Source organism: Psammomys obesus, unplaced genomic scaffold, assembly GCF_907164565.1.
Source record: "Psammomys obesus unplaced genomic scaffold, mPsaObe1.curated_primary_1811, whole genome shotgun sequence".
Taxonomy (NCBI): Eukaryota; Metazoa; Chordata; class Mammalia; order Rodentia; family Muridae; genus Psammomys; species Psammomys obesus.
This window is the reverse complement of record NW_026596095.1, coordinates 10,341,997-10,362,726: the sequence shown is the minus strand read 5'-3', so window position 1 is coordinate 10,362,726 and position 20,730 is coordinate 10,341,997. Positions and strand designations below refer to the sequence as shown.

Here is a 20,730-nt window from a genome sequence, read left to right as displayed (position 1 = left end):
CACGCATGCTTTTGTGTGCATGTATAAATGCCATGATGTGTATATAGGTCAGAGAAGTTGGCCCTCTTTCAGCCATGTAGGTTCTGGGGAATATATTCAGGTTGTGGCTTGGCACCAGCTGTATATACCCAATAAGCCATCTCACAGGCCCAGGAACCTGGATTTTGTAAGATTTTATCTCATCTTCTAATCTGTATCTTATATTTTTTTCTAACTTGGACAATTCTTATTTAAAAAAATAATAATAAAATAAAACAACAAGAAATCAACTTGAAGATGATCATCCCAGTAATAAAATGAATGTGATGTGTAGGTAAGTATAATGCAGAATAGAATAAAGTAGCCAGGGCCCTGTACCTCCAGCAACCAGGCTTGCAGCTGTACCCCTTCGCCCTGAGCTATTCCACTTCTGAAAGGGCTGAGGGAAGGTCTTAAGTGAGCAGCAGGGAGGAGGAGGTGGAAGAGGAGGAGGATTCACAGAAGCTCTTGTCATCAGCAGGCTGGGTTCAGGGGCAGGCCTGCTCTCACTCTGTGCAAGGTGAAGTTTACCAGTTTCCTGCTGGGCAAAGGTTGCTCTGACAATGGTTCCCACCCTGTAAATAAACCTCCACACCTGTGTTATCGTCTGGCTTTTCCCTATGACAAAGCATCTACCCGGCAAGGCAAGGCAGAGCATGGCCAGGTAGACCCCTTTAAGAACCTTCAGTGGCGGAGGGGGCCAGCCACAGAACACTAACCTTGCAATCCACGCTCAGCATGTGCTGTGCGATGACCCTGGCGTCGTTGTTAGTGAACACTTCTTTTGCACGTTTCAGCATGGCCGTTTCCAGGGGCTTGTTCTCTGGAGGAAGGAGCTTGGACTCAAAGTCATTGGGTCTGAATGAGGACACAGTCTCCATGAGAGGTGGCACGAACTGGATCTTGTCCTCCTGACCCTCATCCGTCTGTGCTGCCAGTGGGTCCCAATGTCTCCCTTGGTCATCCCCATCGAGGATCAAGTAGTTGATGCCAGAGTTCCGGGGACCTGATGCCCCGTTCTGTTTGGCTGTCAGCAGCTCCTCATGGCCGCCATGAGCACGTATGGGAAGCTTGGCTCCCCTGTCGCAGCCCATGGCAAAAGCCGGGTTCAGTTCACAGTAGTTGGCCTCTGAGTTGAGCCAGGCAGATGGAGAGGGCGGAACCTTGAGGAAGGGCACCTTGCAGGGCTTTGGGGGTGGCTTGGGGCACAGCTGGCTGTCTGATCCCCGCAGTGCCTCCCCTGCCCTAGTCTCTGAAGAGAACCTTCGTACCAGTGCCGGACTCAGGGTGGGCTCGCTGCCAGTCCTGAACACAGGAGAGCTGGGACAAGGGCTTGTGTCCATACCCGGGGACTGCGGGGGCAGCTTGCAGCCTGCAGAGGAGAAGAGAAGGTCAGAGAATCGTCTGGAGAAGAGAAAACAAGGTGAGAGTGGAAGGCTCCCCGAGCTCACTCCGTGTCCTTGGGTTCCCCTCTCTGCCACAAGAGAAAACCACTGACTTTCTCAAACCTCGTCTGGTTTGTGGCAGTCTAACACTGTGAAGGCTGCCCTGGCTCCACCTCACTCTAGGAGTGATTCTAAACCCCAGGGGCTGGGCTCTAACACCATTTTATGGTCACAGCAGGTTGGGACAGTCAGAACAGGGAAACGCTGTCTTGGGCAGTGAATAACACAGTCCTGCCTTAAGAAACAGAAGCCTTCAGCCACATAGCATTAATGGGCTCTGAGTCACAAAGTCAGGGTGGGGATTTCAGGCAGCATTAACAAGAGAGCAAGAGACGCAGGGAAGGCAGATGGACATGCTGAGATAAGGTACACAAACAGTTTACAAAAGGGGCAAAAATCACTTTGTGGCCCCCATGGAAGGATATATGTAAACGAAATGAAAAAGCATACCACCAGTGCTAAATGCTTATGGATCTCCCAAGTCCCACACCCCACCACTCTCCTGGCCATGGAAAGAGTACAGAGAAACAGCTAGGTGTCCATGGACAGCTACTTAGTTAGGGGCCCCGGGACCAACGGAGCCATTGATGGAGGAGGGGTGCGATAAGGAGCAGACTCTTCTATCATGATGGCCACCACTGATCAAAAGGGTTTGAAACGTAAGAAACCTGGCTGCAGAGAAAAGCTAGGTGATCCTCTTACTTGACACCTTAACTCCTCAGTTTCCTCAGCTGCAAAATGAGGATAACTGTCCCACTTTGGAAGCTGGTTATGGGACTGAAACGCTTGCATGCATAAAGCACTGAGCTCGGAGTGCCACACCACACAGCTCTGCCAGCCTCCCCAGTCTTCAAACCCGCTGGTCTGGTCAGGCAGAAGAAGCCCGAGGACACCCAGGGCCTCCACCCTCTTCCCTGAGACCCCCTCACACACACCTACCTATTGGCAGGTGACTTTCCGACTGGTGGGCTTTGAGGGCTAAGGCCTTCCTGTCCTGCACGTGATCCAGGAAGGCGGGCTGGCTGCCACACTTCTCTTTATTCCTGAAGCCAGAGACCAGGCAGAAACGTGTCATTAAGTGGTAAAACGTTCTTTAGGCAGCGGCTCGAAAAGTTAAGGAAAGCAAACTCCCAGAAAGTACGCAGCGCATACCCTAACACTAACGGCAAGGCTGCAGAGAAGGAGGAGCTGATGGGGTGTGCCGAGTCCCCCAGGGCCAAAGCAGCTGAGTCCTAGGATGCCTCCTCAGCCTTTCCATCCTGTTGAAAAGAGCAGGGTGATTGGGTCACCATCCTCTGGGGAGTAGTGGGAAGGCATCTGATGAACTGGAATGTGTACTTTTTAAAAAACCTCTAAGTGACTCTCATCCCCTGGGGGGAATGGCTTATTTAACTAACACAACTTTTCCACAATGGATCAATGTCGGCTGGAAGGAAGCTGGAGGCCACTTTCCGTTTCTATGCACCAGATCAGCTCTCCCTTCTCCCTATCCCCAAATAATCTGCAGATCCCAGGGGCAGCTGCCATACCTATCTTCCTGGCTGGGCCTGGAGCACCCACAGATGACCTCCAACTGCTGAGTTTCAAACAAAGTGGCTAGTATGGTCACCAAATGGCAACTTGGAGGCGCAGTGTACGGCCACCCAGGGAAAAGGTTGAGGGTAACTTGAAACACTCTCTCCACCGCACCCTCTGTCCTTTCTGATTCGAATTGGAGATTGTTTTAATTACAGCCTGCAGTGAACTGTATTCTCTTGATAGTGGGAGAGATATACAGTACCGGCCGGACCACAAGCAACAAATTCCCCTGAAGCATAAACCACTCTCACACAAACCAGAAGCTCTTTCCTACCTTTGGGGGAAAAAAAAGACTTAACTTCCAGCAACCTCCCAAACATAAGTAAGTCGAGGCAGGGCAAATCACAAAAGGAAATGGCTTCTGAGAAACGACATTTGAGCAGTGCCCACCATGATCAATGATCAACCGTTCGGATTCCAAGGGCCCAGAGCAGCTAGCTGGACAAGTGTAATGCAGCATGCCCGAGAACGGACACCTTTGCCCAGGGCCTGGTGCTGCCAGCCAAGCTTGCAGCATGCCCAATGTCAGGGCAGGTGGCAGCGGGCCAAAACTGACGTGGGGAAGCTACTGGAGGGCAGCAGGGGAGGGTGACAAGCCTGTGAAGGCCCCTGGTCACCTTGAGGTCACCCTTCCCCCACCTGGAGTGTGTTGGCTGTTTCCTGAGGGAAGCTGCACCAGTGCCTCTGCATTCCAGAAGACAATCAGAATTGCACCTCCCATATCCTTCCTTGCCTCCCTACTTGCCCCTAAGTCTAGTTTTTGCCTCCCCTTCAGAGAATAACAGCTACCGGGAATATCAGCCCTTGCCGTAAGTAAACATTTCCCATCCCCTAGTTAACCCTCGAAGCTTCCAGGCTTCCAGATGGAGAAAAACAGTCCCCGAATGGTTAAGGTCTCTCTGCACAGGGTTGCACAGCCAGCCGCATGGAACCAGCATGGAGCCACAGGTTCTGAGTCAGTTGCTGACTAATGCATACCAGGGAACAGCTGTAATTTATGCTACTCACGTAGACCTGTACTTCATAAGGCGTTTGCAGTAAAGAAATTATAGTTTATGTTTTCTCTTGGCCCAGACGGAAAAGCAGAGAGGAGAATGGGTCACTTATACATGGGAGCTCAGAAGCCAGGAGCGGGGCGGGGGAGGGGCCGCTGCACACTAGGGTGGCCCAGTCTGCAACTCAGCTTTCCTCCCGCCGGCTCTGTGAGTTGGATCTGTGAAGGATTCTGAGCTCTGGGAGTCGGGTCCTAGGCGAACACAGAGCTCACCTCTCAGCCCTTTCCTGCCCTATTCTCTGAATGTTTTCTTCACTCCTAGGGGCGCAGAGTACAGTTTCCTCCCTCCACACCTCCAGTCCTTCCGACCGATGGGTTCCCTCGGAGTCAATCCTTTTCCCACACTGCCTTCCCCGGCCCTCAGCACTGACCCCTGCTGGATGCTGACAGTCAGCAAGCGCATAGTCCCTGCTCGGGTGAAAGGACTTTTTCCTCCGAGGCACACGGCTCTCCCCGTAGTCACTAGGTGGTCTTCTTGGGCCCCCTTCCATCCGGAAGACCTTGGAAGCCCACTCCTCCCTTACGGCCGGGGTCCTCCCTGAAACCCTTGCTGGCTTTCCTGCTTCAGTCTCTCTCCTCAGTCTGTGCCTACTGCTCCCCAGTTCTGCTTCAGGATTTGCTGTTCACCATGCCAGACTTTTGTAGCCCCTTAGCCTGGCACAAAGGCCTCTACCGTCAGCTAGGGTTCTCCTCCTATCCCCACCCCTCCCTTACACAGATCTGCACAGGTCCAGCCTGACCAATCAACCCTCCAGACTCCTCTGGCCATTGTCTGCGGCACCACACTGAACCCTGGAACACCTTCTTCTTTGCAGTGTTCCCCAGGCACCGCCTTGCCCTCAGAGGAACCCATCCCCTGCTCAGGCCCTGCTGTTTTTGTTTCGTCGCCTTTTGTTTTAGAGATGGGGGTCTCATTCTGCAGGCTGCAAAGGCCTTGAACTTGGGGCGATCCCCCCACTTCAGCCTCAAAGCACTGACCGTCTTGCATCCCACCTGTGTGCCCAGCTCCACCACGTGCTGTGGATGCACTCTAACGGGGGACTAGTCTTGCACACCAGCTGTCCACGAACAGCGAGTGTAGCAATAGCCTCTCCTCAGCCTAAGCCCCCCGCCCCTGGGCAGCCCACAGACCTACCTGAGGAGGTTTCCTCGGGGCAAGCTGTGTTCCCGAGCCTGGAGGCTCGTGGTGAGGCTCAGCCTCTTGACAACGTCCAGCCTCCCCTCGGCAAGGCTGCCCTCCCGGCCTCGGCCCGGCGAGGTGCCGTAACGCTCCTCCAGACACCAGAGGGGCACAGTCCTGTTGATGGGCTGGAAGATGATGGCCCCGCTCTGCTGGGAGATAGGCCGCCGGTTGCCCACATAGCAGCGCACCAGGCCAGGGATGGAGTCGAAGCTCTCCATCTCGAACTGGTACTGCACCCGGCTGTAGGCCTCGCTGAGCCGCAGAACAGTCCGGTTGATCTTAAAGTGCTGAGCGAGGCTCTTCCACTGACAGGTCAGGACAAAGTTTCCAGGGCTAGACAGGGAGTCTCGAACCAGGAAGTCACCGTCTCGCTGCACGAGGTTTTCCGATACCTGCAGACAAAGTGGTAAGCGAGGAGCGGGAAAGGCTGAACAGGAGGCAGGGCCATTATATCTCTTCTGTGTGTGCACGTGTGTGTGCAGAGACCAGAGGACAACTGTGGGCGTCATTCCTTAGGCACAGCCCATCTCTCTCTTTGAGACAGGATCTCCCGTAAGCCAGGAATCTGCCCCTTTCTGCCTCCCCACTGCATGTTTTAGCACACCTGACTTCCCTGGGTTTTGTTTGGTTGGGGTTTTTTGGTTGTTGTTTTTGTTGTTGTTTTGGGTTTGATTAGGGTTCTTCGGATTGAACGGAGATTCCTGTGCTTGCAGGGTGAGCATTTTAGCAACTGAGCAATCTCCTAGTGCTCCTTCTTTAGTTTTTAAATGTCACACTCAAGAACTATTTACTAGCAGGGTATAACCATGCACAACTGTACTAAAACAGGAGGACTGTGATTCTGAGGCCAGCCTGGGATACTTAATATGTTTGAGGTCAGCCCTTCTCAGAAACAAAACATAACAAAACAAAAACAAAAAACAAAAACAAAAACACCCAACTATCTATTGGCCCTCCTCTGAACGCCCAGCGCTACTGCAGGCTCAGGGGACACAGCAATGACTCTGTGTACCTTCTCGGGGGCCTTTGTATGCTTCGTGTAACGCTCTCAGGACACATGGCCGCAGGTATGGTGTGTCAGATGTTATGATGCTAAGGAAAGGAAAACTTCAGAAGGGGTGCTTGGGGGAATTATCTTTCAGATGAGGGTGGCCCGGAAGATGGCACAGGAAGATGACATCAGCACACACTTGAAGGGTGTAAAAGAGCAGGAAGACATGGGACTGTGTGCTCATTGGGTCTGATTTTCCTGGTAATCAGTGAAGGAGGGAGGAAGAGGCTGTATGGGTCCCAGACATCCTCCTAAGATTTCCATCTACAGAACAGGCTGAGCCTAGGGATGACACGGTAGATTCTGGACATGCTAGGAGGCTAGGGAAAAAAAACTCACTTGAGGTTCTCTCTCACACAAAGTTATTGTAAAGATAATACATTTGCATATGAAGAATATGTAAAACAGTAGTCCAATGCCTGTAACACAATGGATACCCCCAAATAGGTAACCACCATGATGGCGATGTTTACAGCCAACAATTACGCTGCGATAGTGTCAATCATTCTAGAGCCTGACCGCCTAGGTTTGCATTCTGCCCCAGCTGTGTGAGTACACAAAGCACATAAGCTCTTTGCGGCTCGGTTATGACCTCTATGAGATGGAGATAATGATATTACGTAGAGTGGCTGGCAGTTTCAAAGGGATAGAACACTGGTGCCCTGCTATCACTGCTGTGGAGGCTGCTGAGAATCCACCCTCCTGCCACACGAGGAAGGACAGCAGCGATGGCATTTTTTTTTCTAGGATATTCTAGCATCCAAGTGACGCGTTACTTCTGCCAGCTCAGAAGAGTATGCTGCCATGGTTACTTTAAAATTGCATCTTTGCCTTAAAATACATTTTCACGCAGAAATTCCATTTCCCGGAATTGAGCCAGTAGGAAGAATTATAGGGTCTGAACATGGTAGTTATCTTACAGGATGCTGCTCAGACTGCTAGGAACACCCTGAGTATGCCATAAATTGTGATGTGTGCGTGTGGTGGACATATGTGCGGTGTGTGCCGGGGCAAGGGAAGATTTTACAGCCAGAGCGAATTCCCAGGGTGCATCATTAAGCGAAGAAAGTGGGCCAGGGAAAGCAGTAAGATCTCCTACTTGATTGAGGAGGTCTGGAGGGACATACACCAAAGCGTTTGTAACAGCTATCTCCAGGGGAGACAATTAAGGATAAGAGTTGAATTTTCTTTTTTTTTTCTTATCTGTATTTTCTAAAATCGATTTTAAGATTATAAAAAGATGTATATATCTCAAGATCAGAATAGAAATTATTTCTTTGCCAGCGTAAAAAAAAACAAAACAAAAACAAGTGGGGCTGACAAGACAGCTTAGCAGGTAAAGGTACTTGCTGCCAAGCCTGAAGACTTGAGTCCAGATCCCTAAGATTCGTATGTTGGAAAGAGAGAAAGGATCCCCCAAGTTGTCTTTTGTGCTGTGGCGCACTCCACACACACACACACAATAAATAAATAAATAAATAAATAAATAAAATAAATAAATAAATAAATGTAATAACGACTTTAAAAAAAAATGAAATCTGATATGCCAAAGACAATATTTACAACAAGCCACCATTCTCCTTAGTCCTGGACATACTGTCATGTTGTCCTTGATTAATGACTGGCCAGATTATGCTTACAATAAAACCCATGTGTACACTTCAATTCAGTGGACTGAGCCTGTTTTTCAGTTCCTAGAGTATTAAATAAAAACATTATTGATGACAAGCCTATGAAAGATATCCTGGGCTGTGAAGCTGTGGTCCCTCGGATAATCTCCTTTCCTCCCCATCTTCGAGTCACAGGACCCAGGAAAGAAGGAACAGAGACAGTGGACATTCTGCTGGCTCCATTGAAGCAGGGGTGGCCTTGTCAGTCTGTGCCACCTGCCCTGTCAACTGACATAAGTCACAGCCTTCAAAACAAAGTGGTAGAAGGCTCTGGCCACTGGCCAAGAGCTTCATTATCTGAACCCCAGCCATCCGCTTCCTTCCGGCAGCTGCTGAGGCTTCGGCCTCCTGCCCATATGTATGCAGTCCCCAGGAGCATGGACCTTTCCTCCCTGACTGGAAATGTATCTAGAGTCCCACCTCGGCTCTTCCCAAAGTCTCTTTAGAGACAGGTCTAAGTTATGTCACTTTACGGAACTGGAGTTTTGTGATCTTTGAACAGGACTCAAAGAGCGCCATCAACGTGACATCGCCCGAGGAGAGCAGAGGGCATACCTGTCTTGGGATCCGGCCGTGGTACCAGGCGTGGCTGCGCAGGTCCTCGCTGCTCAGCAGCAGCTCCTCCTCCAGTTCCTTTTTCAGCCTCTCGGGGGTCCTGTCCATGACGTGCCTCTCCTTGGAGAACTGTAACACAGAGTCCACACAGTGACCTCACCTTCCCTGGACCAAGCCAGGCCATGCCAGCTGGAGATGACCGCCAGCTGGAGATGACCACCACCTCGCCGGTCCTCTGCAAGGCTGAGTCAACTAGCGTAGGCCCAAAGGTGCATTCAAGAAGGGAACTGGAGACGGGTTACAATTAGCCGTGACCTTTCGCTTCTCCAGCTGCAGGTACAGAGTGAAATCTTCACCTGCGCGTGGAGCTCTGGCGGGGCGATCAGCTCACAAGGCAATGGGCTGAGCAAGAGGTGTGAGGGACAGGGGAACACGGCGAGGCTGCTCTTTTCCTGTGGAGCTTCCTTGTTCTCTTTTGTAACTGCCCTAACATGGGCCTGGGATGAACAGCAGTTCCTGGGTGGCTGTTGACCCTGGGCCTCAGGGGCAGCATAGCCCAAAGCACAGTGCTAGAGGCTGGTGGTAAAGGCTCTGATTTTCTTACTTTTTTTTTTTTTTTTTTGTCTGTAGGCAAACTCCAGTTCAGGGAATTAAGGTAACTTATAAAAGATGTCTGAGCAGAAGTAGTTTTATGCCCCTTAAATCTAATAATAGATGTCTGAGTTTATAATAACCTTTAAAATGATTGTTCAAAGAATTGTTTTCTTAAAGCTTCTATTTATTTTAATTTTATTTGTACTGTTGTTTTGCCTGCATTTTTTGTCATTTTTGTCATGTATATCCATATATATAGTCCCTGTAGAGGCTGGAAAGAGGGCATCAGATCCTCTGGACCTGGAGTTACTTATGGTGGTGAGCCTCCACATGAGTGCTGGGAACCAGAAACGGGTCCTCTGTAAGATCAGCAAGCACTCTTACAGTTCAATCATTCAGCCCTTGAGTAACTTTTTTGCACATGTATGTGTGTATGAACATTAGAGCCTGCCTGTGAAGGACACATGCATGGTGCCTGTAGGGGCCTGGGGCTGACACTGGGCATCTTCCTTGAGTAAGCTCCATCTTATATATACGGCCTCTGACTGACTCTGGAGCTCACTGTTTTGGCTCCAGAAAACCCAAAAACCTTCTATCAGGTTGTCATACCCAACCTGCTTTTATGGAGTTCTGGGGATCCAAACTCTGACCCTCCTACCTACCTAACAAGAGCTTTTTCCATGAGGCCATCTCCCCAGTCTGATTTTTTTGTTTTGTTTTGTTTTGTTTTGTTTTGTTTGAGGCAGGGTCTCAAACAAAACTGTTTGCTGTCTCTATAGCCTTAGCTGGGCCTGAATTAATAATCCTCCTGCCTCTACCTCTCAAGTGATGCCCGGTATCAACTTAACAGGAGCTGCAGTCATCTGAGAGAAGGAACTGCAATTGAAAAGAAATGCTTCCCTAAGGCTGGGCTGCAGGCAAGCCTGTAGGGCATTTTCTTAATTAGTGATTGATGAAAGAAGGCATAGCCTATGGTGGGTGGTGCCATCCCTGGGCTGGCAGTCCTGGGTTCTGTAGGAAGGCAGGCTGAGCAAGCTACAAGGAGCAGAGCAGTGAGCAGCGCCCCTCCATGCTCCCCGCATCAGCTCCTGCCTCGAGGCTCCTGCTCTGCTTGAGTTCCTACCCTGACTCCATCCTTTGAGGATGGACTGTGAGATGGAAGAGTCAGCAAAATGAACCCTTTCCTTCCCAAGTTGCCTTTGGTCATGCTGTCTCATTACAGCAATGGAAACCCTAACTAAAACACCCAGATTGAATAACATTTTTTTTTGTTTGTTTAATTTTTCTAATGCACTATTCCATTTTTAGGGCAGACTGGGAACTGAGAGTGAAAACTTAAAGCGAACTTAGAGTGCAAAACTGGTCCTTCACCCCAAATAGCTTAAGAGCGTTGCACAGCAACGGCAGCCGGGTTTCTAGGCGGGTGGCACTGGCTCCAGGTTGGATTTAGAAGCACACTGAACACGGCCCCTCCTGGGTTCCCAGCAAAAGCAGGTTTGGGGACCACTCACTGACGGTTATATGGGAAGAGAAAGGCCAGACCCCTGGGCTTGCCCAGCTTGCCCTCCAGATGCCTCGAAAAACCACAGAATTACTCCTCACACACTGTTTAGCCAAGAAAGAGCCCCACATCTTCCCCCACCAAGCAAAGCAAAGGCAGATTTAGGATTAACTGTGTATGCAGCCCCTCATGGTGCTGGCTGGTGTGAGGCGGGTGGATTTCAGGGTCTTCACATCCTTCACATCTCCCTTTTCCTTCACCTCCTCCTCTCTCAGGACCTTTGGACAGGCATTCCAAGGTGTCTTTGTTCGTTCAGTTTGCTTGTGTAGACAGGGTCTCATGCTGTAACCCAGGCTAGCCTAGAACTCACTACATAACCCAGGCCGGCCTTTCCATCACAGCGATGCTTTTGCTTCTGCCTCCTGATTGCTGGGATGAGAGGTGTGGGCCACTACGCCTAGTGAGGGGCAGCTGGTGAATGGGATTTATATCAAAGACGTGCAAGGCTGACTGCTTGGACTTTTGAGGGCCCCCATACAGCAGTGTTTGACACAGACAGCTCTCAGCATTAATTATGAAACGTTACATGCTGGCGACTGATGGCTGCCTCCTGTCCGTCTTTCCTCCTGCTGGACTCTAAGTTTCATGGGAAAGGAACCTTTTCTCCCTTTCCCCACAGCAGGGCCTCAGGCAGAACCTGAAGCACCTCAAGAACTCAGGAATGCCGCAGGAACAAACGTCCCAGGGTGAGGCTTCCGTGGCCTTTCTCCCAAATTCTCTGCAGTTCTATGTTCAAAGATGGCGTCCCTCAGTTTGTCCCTCACAAGATGCTGCACTGAGGTCTAGCCTCGGAAGACCGAGTTGCAGAACTAGAGGGACACCTGGGGTCACGTGTGAGAGCCAGCACCTCAACGATCTCCTGGACCTTGAGGGAGAAGCCGGAGCTAAGAACAACAGCACAGAAGGCTGGAGGACAGCTGGGGCGAACACTAACCATGGGCCCCACACACCAACCTGAGGACAACTGTTCCCCAGATGTCTCTGTCACCATGAAGCCTTAGGAAGCCTCTGATTTGGGGCTTCCGCTCAGGGTGGCTATATGGAATCCTAACCCGTATTGTGAACGGATTTCTCTTCTGTCACCCTGACCAGCAGTCTCACTTACATCCGCACCTTCTTCTACACCCTAGGCTATTGCTAGATCTGAGCTGTGACATATGGAGATCTAAGTATGGACAGCCAGCTACTATAATCCTCGGAAATTTTATTCGTTCCCACTCAGAAAGCTCTTCCCCTACTTTCCGATGTGTTCTCCTCGCTGAGGCCCCAATATCCAGACCCCTGCTCCCTCCCCTCCCCACCCCTCGAAGCATTGGCTACAATGTACGTTCTCTTTCGAAGCATTTTACATCCTTACTTGCTACCCAAGCTACAGATTCAGCTGGCTCTCCTGTGACTCTTGTCCTTACTCCTTAGAGGAAAATCCATAATTAATGCTCTTTGCATCCATGCTCACAAACAGGCTGTAATTGGGTGCCGCAGAAAATAGGGGCAACAAGGTGGGAGGAGGGGAGAGAAAGGAAGGGTGTGGGCATGGACCTTCCCTAGTAGCTTGATGGAGACTTTAAAAACACAGATCATCATCACTTCTCGGCCTTTTGGCTAAGATCAAGTGTAGTATTTGTTCTTATCAGTAAAAACACAGATCCTACACTCCTGTGGGGAATCGACAGGATAACTCTCAGATTGAAGAAGAGATGTCGCAAGATCACCACCAAGAGCCACCACATGAGTGTGGTGGTCGTTCTGGAGGAAGTGGGTACTCTCTGAAACTTTCCTTACTGTTTAATCGCATATATTAATCAATGCAGCTTGCTGTTGGAAAAAGGTCTCATGTAGCCCAGGCTAGCCTCAAACTCACCCTGTAACAGATGATGACCTTGAATTTCTAGTCCTTCTGCTTCAGCCTCTCAACGGCTGGGGTTTATAGACATGTGCTACCATATCCAGCTTGAATTTGATAGATCTCAAAGATGCCTGGATCTAAGTCATCCTCACCCCTTCTATCAGCAAGGGACAGCAGGCGCTGCGACACCAGCACCCGCTGGGCTCTCTTCATTTACTGAGTAAGCGTGCAGCACACACCAGCTCTTTGAGGTGTTTTTTTCAGCTTCAGACAGAAGCAAGAGCAGGAAAATTCAAGAACCACTTACTTATCTCTAACATGGTGGCCAAACCGCAGTAATGCAATTTTCTCTCTAGGCTCAAACTCTCTATCTAGCTGTGTCCAATTCTGAAATTCATTCTAGAAGTTTCTGCTTCTGACATTCTTCTGAAACATTTTATTTTTTATCTACTCCTTGGAATTTTCACATGCGTACATAGCACAATGTGTCTCTGTTATATCCACCCTTGAATCTCACTTTCCAGCACTCCCCAGGACCCCACTGTCACCTTCCTAGCTTAATGTCCTCCTTCTCATTTACTCATTTATTTACTCAGTTGAGTGTCCATGTGCACATGAGCATTTGGCCATGGGGAACCTACCAGTGGCCACACTAAGAAAACTGACTCTCTCTCCATCAGCAGCCATCGGGAGCCAATGGCTCCTTAGCGAGGGGTGGGGCCTCAGGAGCTCCTCCCTCCTCCATGCTAGTTGTTTTGCTTTGTTTTGTTTTGTTTGAGATAGGTTTTCTTTGTGAAGCCCTGGATGTCCCTGGAACTCACTGTGCAGACCCGGCTGGCCTCAAACTCAACGATCTGCCTCCCTGAGCACTGGCGTCAAAGGTGTGCGCCACCACAGCTGGTTCTCACACTGCAGTTTTCACTGGCTTGATCTGGTGGAGGTGACCACAGCCGCCGTGGTGTGGCGGGGTCACATGTGCAGCGGCCGCATCATGTCCAGAGGACAGCACCTCAGAGCACCCTCTTTACCTTGTCTATACGGGAAGGAGAGACAGTGGCCTGGTATAAGGCTCCAGCTATCGTGGATGCCAACCTCAACTTTGCCAGGTTCAACTCCTGGAGAAAGGACACTACTCGGCTCTGGATCAACAGGATTCTGCCATGAGTCCTGGAGCTTCATTCCAGGAGCCAAAACCATACACACTACCATACAGCAGAGGCGGGGGTAGGCAGGAGCCTCAGCATCGGCCCCACAGCCTGCCCGAGTTTAAGCAGAGTCCAAAACTTCCGGATGGAGGTTACCCTCCAGTCCAGACCCACGTGTAGATTAGCATCTGTGTCCCATCCTCAACATGGAGTCTGAGGTGAGATGCAGTCAGCTGCTGTCTGAGCAGATGGAGAAGGTGGGTGAGACCCACAGTTGTCCAGCTTCAATTGAAGACTGAGACATTCATAAACCACTAGCAAAATTTCCATAAAACTCCTTTTATGGGAATCTGAGTCCAGTTACATCTTTTTCATCATTGGCATTTTTGGTGTTGCGGTTTGAGATCAATGCAGCCAGGGCTGGTCTTGAACTTGCTATGTAGCTAAGGGTTGCTTTGAAGACCTGTACTCCTGCCTCTGCCTCCCAAGCACTGCGATTATAAGCATATACCATAACATGTGGCTCTGTCACTGGCGTCTTGATGTTAAGAGATGGTACAGTCCAGTGCCTAAGAGCTTGGGCCAGTTGGCCACCTCAACCCAGAGGCCCACCGTAATACTGAACAGCTGTGTGGTCTTGGGCAAGTGACATTAATTCTGTGTAGAGCTTTAGCTTCCCTGTCTGCTAAGTGGGGATAATGTGCCACATGATGTTAATAAGGTCCAAATGAGTGGGTATCTGTAAGGACTTGGAACACACTCCGGCAGAGGAATCAGCGCTAGTGTTAGCTGCCATTGTAATTACATCCAGATGCTGTTATTCTAGGCTGTAAAAGAAGCAGACTTCATACCGAGGTCCAGTGCAGGCGGCAGAGAGAGGCTGGGGTTTGGGAAGGAAGGAGCTAGGGAAAGAATCCTACTCCAGGCTTCTTTAGTCTTCTTGAGAGAGCTCAGTGCAAGTTTGCCATGGTCCAGAGCTGGCTGGCTGGGCACAGCTCTGAAAACTATGTCTCTAACCTTGGAAAGAGTGTTCCTGTAACCCCCATACCTTACAAGTCTAGTCTTGACAAGCTGGAGTAGCCAGAGCCCAGGAAATGTTGGGAAACAGATTTTGGAGGCACAGAGCCAGCTCCAAGAATGTGCTGGGAACCTCCATTACCGTGGAAACCCATGTTTCAACAGCTCTCCAAGGAAGAAAATGCTATTCCAGCCTGGAAGGACTGGCCCTCTGGGCCTCCTGCGTGAGCACCAGAGCCTGCATTTCAAATCAACCACAAGAACAGGCCTAGACATTCAGGCAATGAGACTTCCTAAGCCAGCTGCTGAGGAACAGAAGGAGGCATCTGTCAGAGACCCTCGGAGGATGCCCCACACGCTCATCTGCTTGAAGGAGACAGGAGACTCAGAGACATACAGCATCTGCATTTTAATTGCTATTTGCTGAAGTCCACCCCTGGCTGTAAGGAATGCTCCCCATTCCCATATGACTTTACATTGTACAAATCAGCAGAAACTGGCAGTGGCGCCCCTGTGAAAGGGCCACCTCAGAACCCGAGGAAGCATAGGGCCGCAAGCAGGGGATGGAAACTCTGGAGGGTCACATTCTTTGGGAAGACCACACAGTCCAACACCGCGCTCTGGGGACAGACCAACCGCCTCGCCATCTGATCCCCGCCTCGCAGTGAGTCATTCCACCTCTCTGTCTTTGAGTTTTCCCCTGTGTCAAAATGAGCAACACTGAGGCCAGGGCTGTTCTCCAGACAGCCCCCCCCACCGGGGGCGCAGAGGCTGGAGCATCCTGAGGACACTGAGAGAGAAGGGTAGGGATATACTGGGCATCCCAGCTAGGGCAGACGATGAGTAGGTGGGTACAGTGGCCCTGGGGGTTCAGGCTGGGGAACCCTGGACTGAAACCTGCAAAGGTGTGACAGTGGGTGTGGTGTACACCGGTGCCTCGGGCACCTCAGCTCTACCTCCAGCTCACTCTCCCCCACGCAGCTGGTTCCTGAGGACAGCTCCATCTGTACTCCTGGCATGTCGTATGGAACACCTCCCTGGCCATCACTGGCTGGCCTGAGAGAGGGGCCCTCACCCACTCAGGAAGAGGATAGTCTAGTCCACTCTGCTGAAAATGCCATGAGACTTGTAGCCTAGTAGTTACTTCACCTTGTTTGCTTGTTTGTTATGCCAGAAGGACCAGTGTGAGGATAAAAATCAGCACTCAAAAAGAAGGGGAACAAGAAATAGTTGCTGCCCCTAGGCCGTGCAAGTCCCTAAGCACAAACCTTTTTCTAACAGTCAGTAAAATTCCAGGCAGTGGTGGTGCACGCCTTTAATCCCACTCACCTGAAGCAGGTGAGTTCAAGGCCAGTCTGGTCTACAGAGTGAGTTCCAGGAGAGCCAAAAGCTACACAATGAAACTCTGTCTTGAAAAACAAAAACAAAACAAACAAAAAAATCCCCTGTGAGTGGGAGTGGGGTCTCACTTGTAACCAAAGCAGTTCTGCTCTAATCGAGGAAGGACGCAGGGGACCTGGCACTGGGGGATGAAGGCCAGACCTTCATCCCTTGGATAATGTCATTGAAGAAGCCCTCCCTGGGAAGGCATAGACACGCCAAGGTGCTTCAGAGGGATCAATCTACTGCGATGAGGAAATCATTGGGAGGAGCAGAGCTCGGAGGCACAAGGCCAGTGCAGTCATTTGAAATGTGCCGAATGTTCAAGTCTCCATTTCCATCCCTTACAGCTAGTGGCTGGCTCAGAGGTCAATATGGATGAACCCACTCATTCCTGGCCACTGTCAACTCCTCTGACCTCATTACTCATAGGACCCTCGGAACTACCTTCTGTGGATGAAAAACAATCCCTGACGCCACCTCCTGCCGTACCCAGCTTGCTCCCCACTCAATTCTTGTCCTGAAACCTCTGCAGTAGCCACTTCCTATGATTTCTCCACCTCCTGTCTTCCGTCCTACAACCTGCAACCCGCAAGGCCACAGGACTCATCATCTCACCCTTCAGCTAAGAGATTTTAGTCACAGCAGCACGGGGCTAAGGTGAGATCCAGAATATCTTTCAGGCTCAAACCCCAATCAATGGGCTTCTAATACAAAGAACTCTCGGGTTCCCACCTCGACAGCCAGGGACCCACACTCTTATCCTGCCCCATCTTATGCTCCTTACAGCTCCACAAGCTGAAGCCACGTGCAGAACCTGCTAACTTGCTGCGATCAGCTCTGAACTTGTCAGGAGACGGAGATCATGAAAGGGTATGAGTATTGAGGATACTGGCAGAGAACTAAGCGATGGGGAAGATGGGCGTGAACAACAAAGTGGGGTCCAAGGCCCCCAGATTTGCGTTAAAATTTCAGGCTCTTACTTGGGTCTACAGTTATCAAGGCCTTGGGAAATATTGGCTAGGTCTCCAAGGGCTCACAGTCACCTACAGATAAAACCCAGTTTTCTCCTATAAGGCCGCAAACTAACTTGCTGTTATGTCCTCATGCAGGACCCCTGCTCCATGGCTCTCTGAATACACAGTCTCCTGTGTGTCTCTCTCTGTGCCTCGGATGGACAGACTGGCACACCTGGGGAGGTCCTGACTCTGCAGCCCAGCTGGAGTCCAGGATTCGGACTGGGAGTAGCCAGAGGGAGTTAGACAAGGTTCGGGATGGGCTAAGCTAATTACTAAGCCGGAGTGGACTGCAGGCAGCTGTATGAGAGGCCCTCAGGGCGTTAGAACCAGTCTCAGGGTCTCACCTCATACACAGTGCCTGAGCGGACACTTTCTGCCAGAGACAGGACCGTGCTCACTCATCTGCTCACCTTCCACGTGGTAGTTTTTTTTTGTTGGTTTGTTCTTGCCACTGAGTTTGCATGCTTGTCAAAGACCAGTCACCTTAGGTAGATTCTGAATTGTTCTCTGGCACTCAGAGATGAGAACTCCCTCTTCACAAAACAATCTAATACTCACAAAGAACTCAGTTCCATAAGTGGTCCAGACAGATACTTGCTCTGTATGGAGCCAGAAACTTCTTTCAAAGGTGAGTCTTAGCAATGAATGCAAAACGTTTATTTTTATCAAAGACTTTGAACTTAAACTACAAATAAAATCCACCAGGAAGTTTTAGAGACCTGACCTTTAAGAAATCAGTAAAAATGTTTAAAATTACATTGATTGACTGATTGACGGTGTGTGGGTCAGAGGACAACTTGGTTTCTTTTTCATTGTGTGGGTTCTAGAGATCAAACTCAAATTATCAAGCTTGGCAGCAAGTGCCTTCACCCAATGAGCCATCTCTCTCCTCAGATAAATTAGTTCTAATGGAATAGAAAAGTAAAAACCAGCTGTTAGACAATGTAATCTCTACTTAGGTACAACTTTGTTTAGTCTGTTTGTTCAAGTTCAAAGCCAGCAATTCTTGGGGGGAGGTCAGTAAATGTTCTCTGTGTGCAGATGAGGCTGGTCACTGATAAGCCATCCTTGGTGATAAGCAGCCTGACTCACGGATACCAGCCTTGATGCACACATACAGTTGGCACCAGGTGACTTAAGGGCACAGACACACAGATGGCAGAGCTTCACAAGAGTGTAAGGAAGTTTTGAGATGTGTGCACAGCTGAGAATCCCTAGTGTGAATTATGCCTTCTTCTGAGCCTTGAACATATAGTTGGTTAAAAACAGAAAAGAAAAGAAAATCTTGCTGAATTTTCACAAAAAAAAAAAAAAAAAAAAAAGATACATTCCTGGTCATTCACTTTATGATCAAGGCTGTAAATTAAATTATTAGAAACAAAGAAGATGGAGGAGGTGGAGGAGGGACTGTGTGCATGCAGAGGGAAAGGGGGGAAGGGAGGGATGGGGAAAGGAGAGGAGAATGGACCGGCAGGCAGGCAGCTGGACTCTTAGGTTCTGCTTTGGAGTATCTGGCCACAACACCCAGAATGCCATTAGGGATCTCACACAAAAGCTTCCTTTCTTCAGCCTTGGAACAGTTTATTAGATTAAGGGAGTCATCGGCGGCAGTGGAGGCCTCTCCTCAACTTGTACCAAACAACTCCACAGGCCAGGGTTTTTAAAGAAATCTTACCCAGGAACAATACTCAGAAATTTGATAGGTCTGACCATAGTTCTAGCTCACTGTGTAAGATCGGTCTAATTTCTAAGTGCACTCTGTCTTCCCTGGAGCTCAGGTAAGAATCCTGAGGCATAGTTGATACTTCACCAGGCCACCCAAGCTGGGGCAAGGCAGAGATTCAGGATGACCAGATTCATCTCTGCTTCTCTAAACTCTGACAAGACCCACTGTGACACGAAACAGGACATCACTATCCCCGATAAATGTCTTAAACAGAGGAGGAAAAGTTAAACCTTCCACAAAAGTCCATCTTGGATAGCCAGCCCACAAATCTCAGCTCCGCTTTTGTGATTATCTTGCAAGAACCCCACCTAACCATGATGTTCCTTGCAGAATTCAGCAACCCGGCTCCCTGGAACCCCTTTCTTCTGTTGAATTTCAAACTGGCCATGTTTAAAGCCAAAGTCCAAAGTAGACACACATGACTTAGCTGTGGGCTTAGCTTCTTCTAACGGCTGAGCCGCCTCTCCAGCCCCATAAATGACTTAAAGACCCAGATGGTATTTTCACAATCAAAACACTGTCTAAATGGGTCATAAACTCCCACAAAAAAAAAAAAAAATTCAAACTATTTCCACAATCCTTAACTCTCCCCACAGCCAATGAAATCTAGATCTACAGCTTCCAGGACAGGCAACCTTTAGTTCAAGCCCTGGGATGTGTCAATCTGAACTGTGAGTCAGTCTGAACTGTGATTGTGTATGTGTGTGACAGTGTATCCGTTTTGTTTCACCTCCTGTGGAAGCCAGCTGCCTTTGAGGCTTGCCTAAAAATACTTCATTGTAACCCTGCAAGGGAGCTCCATCCGGGCTCAGGAGGAGAAGGTTATCACTAATCCTGACGGCTTGAGTTCCAACAAGGCGGAAGGGGAGAACTGAGCCCCTCCTCAAGCTGTCCTCTGACCTCCACACAAGCGCCATGGCATGTACACACCTACTTCCCGCTTCCCTGCACACACACTAAAGAATAAAGTCCAAAGATAAATCATGGATCCACCCCTCCTACTTCTGAACCAGGTGTGCAGACCCTCTCCGGGCCCAGAGAAGTTTCTTGTGTTCGTAATGGTGACTGACGCCAAAACTCTTACTAAAATCCACAATTCACTTTGGCGGGGGGGGGGGGGATCAAAGAGAAAAAGAGCAGATTCAGAGTTTACCTTTCCATTTAGTACAGAAATCCCCAAAACATCCCTGGCCTCTTCTGGCCCATTGGGTACATGGCGGCTTGGCTTATGGTTCGGGATGTGGGCGGGATCATGGCATTGCGTTGAAGCAGGTGCTTGGTCATACAGCCATGGCAGATTTGTCTACTGAAGATTACCATTGCCTGGCGGATGGCAATGAAGGGTGTTAAGGAAAAGGTGCTTTATTATAGCTCACCCAGGGCATTCCATGAGCGTATCTCTGGAACCCTGGCACCTTTGGGTATTGGGTGGTGATCACCTCTGGCCTTACTTAGGCCCCCTACTCTTTGAGATCCCCCCCATAGCTCTGTAACACAGCCTCCATGGCAGCTTCCTAACCCACATCACCCTGATGGCTACAAGTCTACAGAAACAAATAGGAGGTCACCTCAAAACAGTTTGGTAGTCTCCGTCCCACTGTCTTCATGGAAGCCCAGGCCCCAGAGTGGCTGGCCCTGCTGCCTTCCTGCCTAGAGGGGCACCAATGTCATGGTGGCAGGACTCCATGTCTGGAAGTGGTCTCTGTCTCTTTGAGGAGACAAGGTATTTAAAAACTGGCCAGGGGTAGTGCAGAAGCCCGCAGGAGTCTCTTATGAGTTCAGTAGAGGTTTCTGGCCCCTTCTGAGAAAGGGATCAGCATGAAAGAGACCATAAAAATCTCAGCTAGTTTTTTCATTAATGTGCTGCTAATATTTAAGCATCTTGAAG

At 49.8% G+C, this 20,730-nt stretch overlaps 1 protein-coding gene and 1 pseudogene across 5 annotated transcripts in view; one reads left to right on the top strand and one right to left on the bottom strand.

Moving 5' to 3' along the window:
* Positions 1-20,730, bottom strand: part of Bcar3 (BCAR3 adaptor protein, NSP family member) — a 109,568-nt gene that overhangs the window by 16,656 nt on the left and 72,182 nt on the right. For all 5 annotated transcript variants that reach the window (XM_055628146.1, XM_055628145.1, XM_055628147.1 and 2 more), the window contains 4 exons: positions 8,555-8,683; positions 5,231-5,670; positions 2,403-2,506; positions 738-1,390 (listed from right to left, as the gene is read on the bottom strand). In XM_055628146.1, the coding sequence (XP_055484121.1) occupies positions 738-1,390; positions 2,403-2,506; positions 5,231-5,670; positions 8,555-8,683 (1,326 nt within the window). The remainder of the gene's footprint in view (positions 1-737; positions 1,391-2,402; positions 2,507-5,230; positions 5,671-8,554; positions 8,684-20,730) is intronic.
* Positions 12,292-12,392, top strand: LOC129692084 (U2 spliceosomal RNA; annotated as a pseudogene).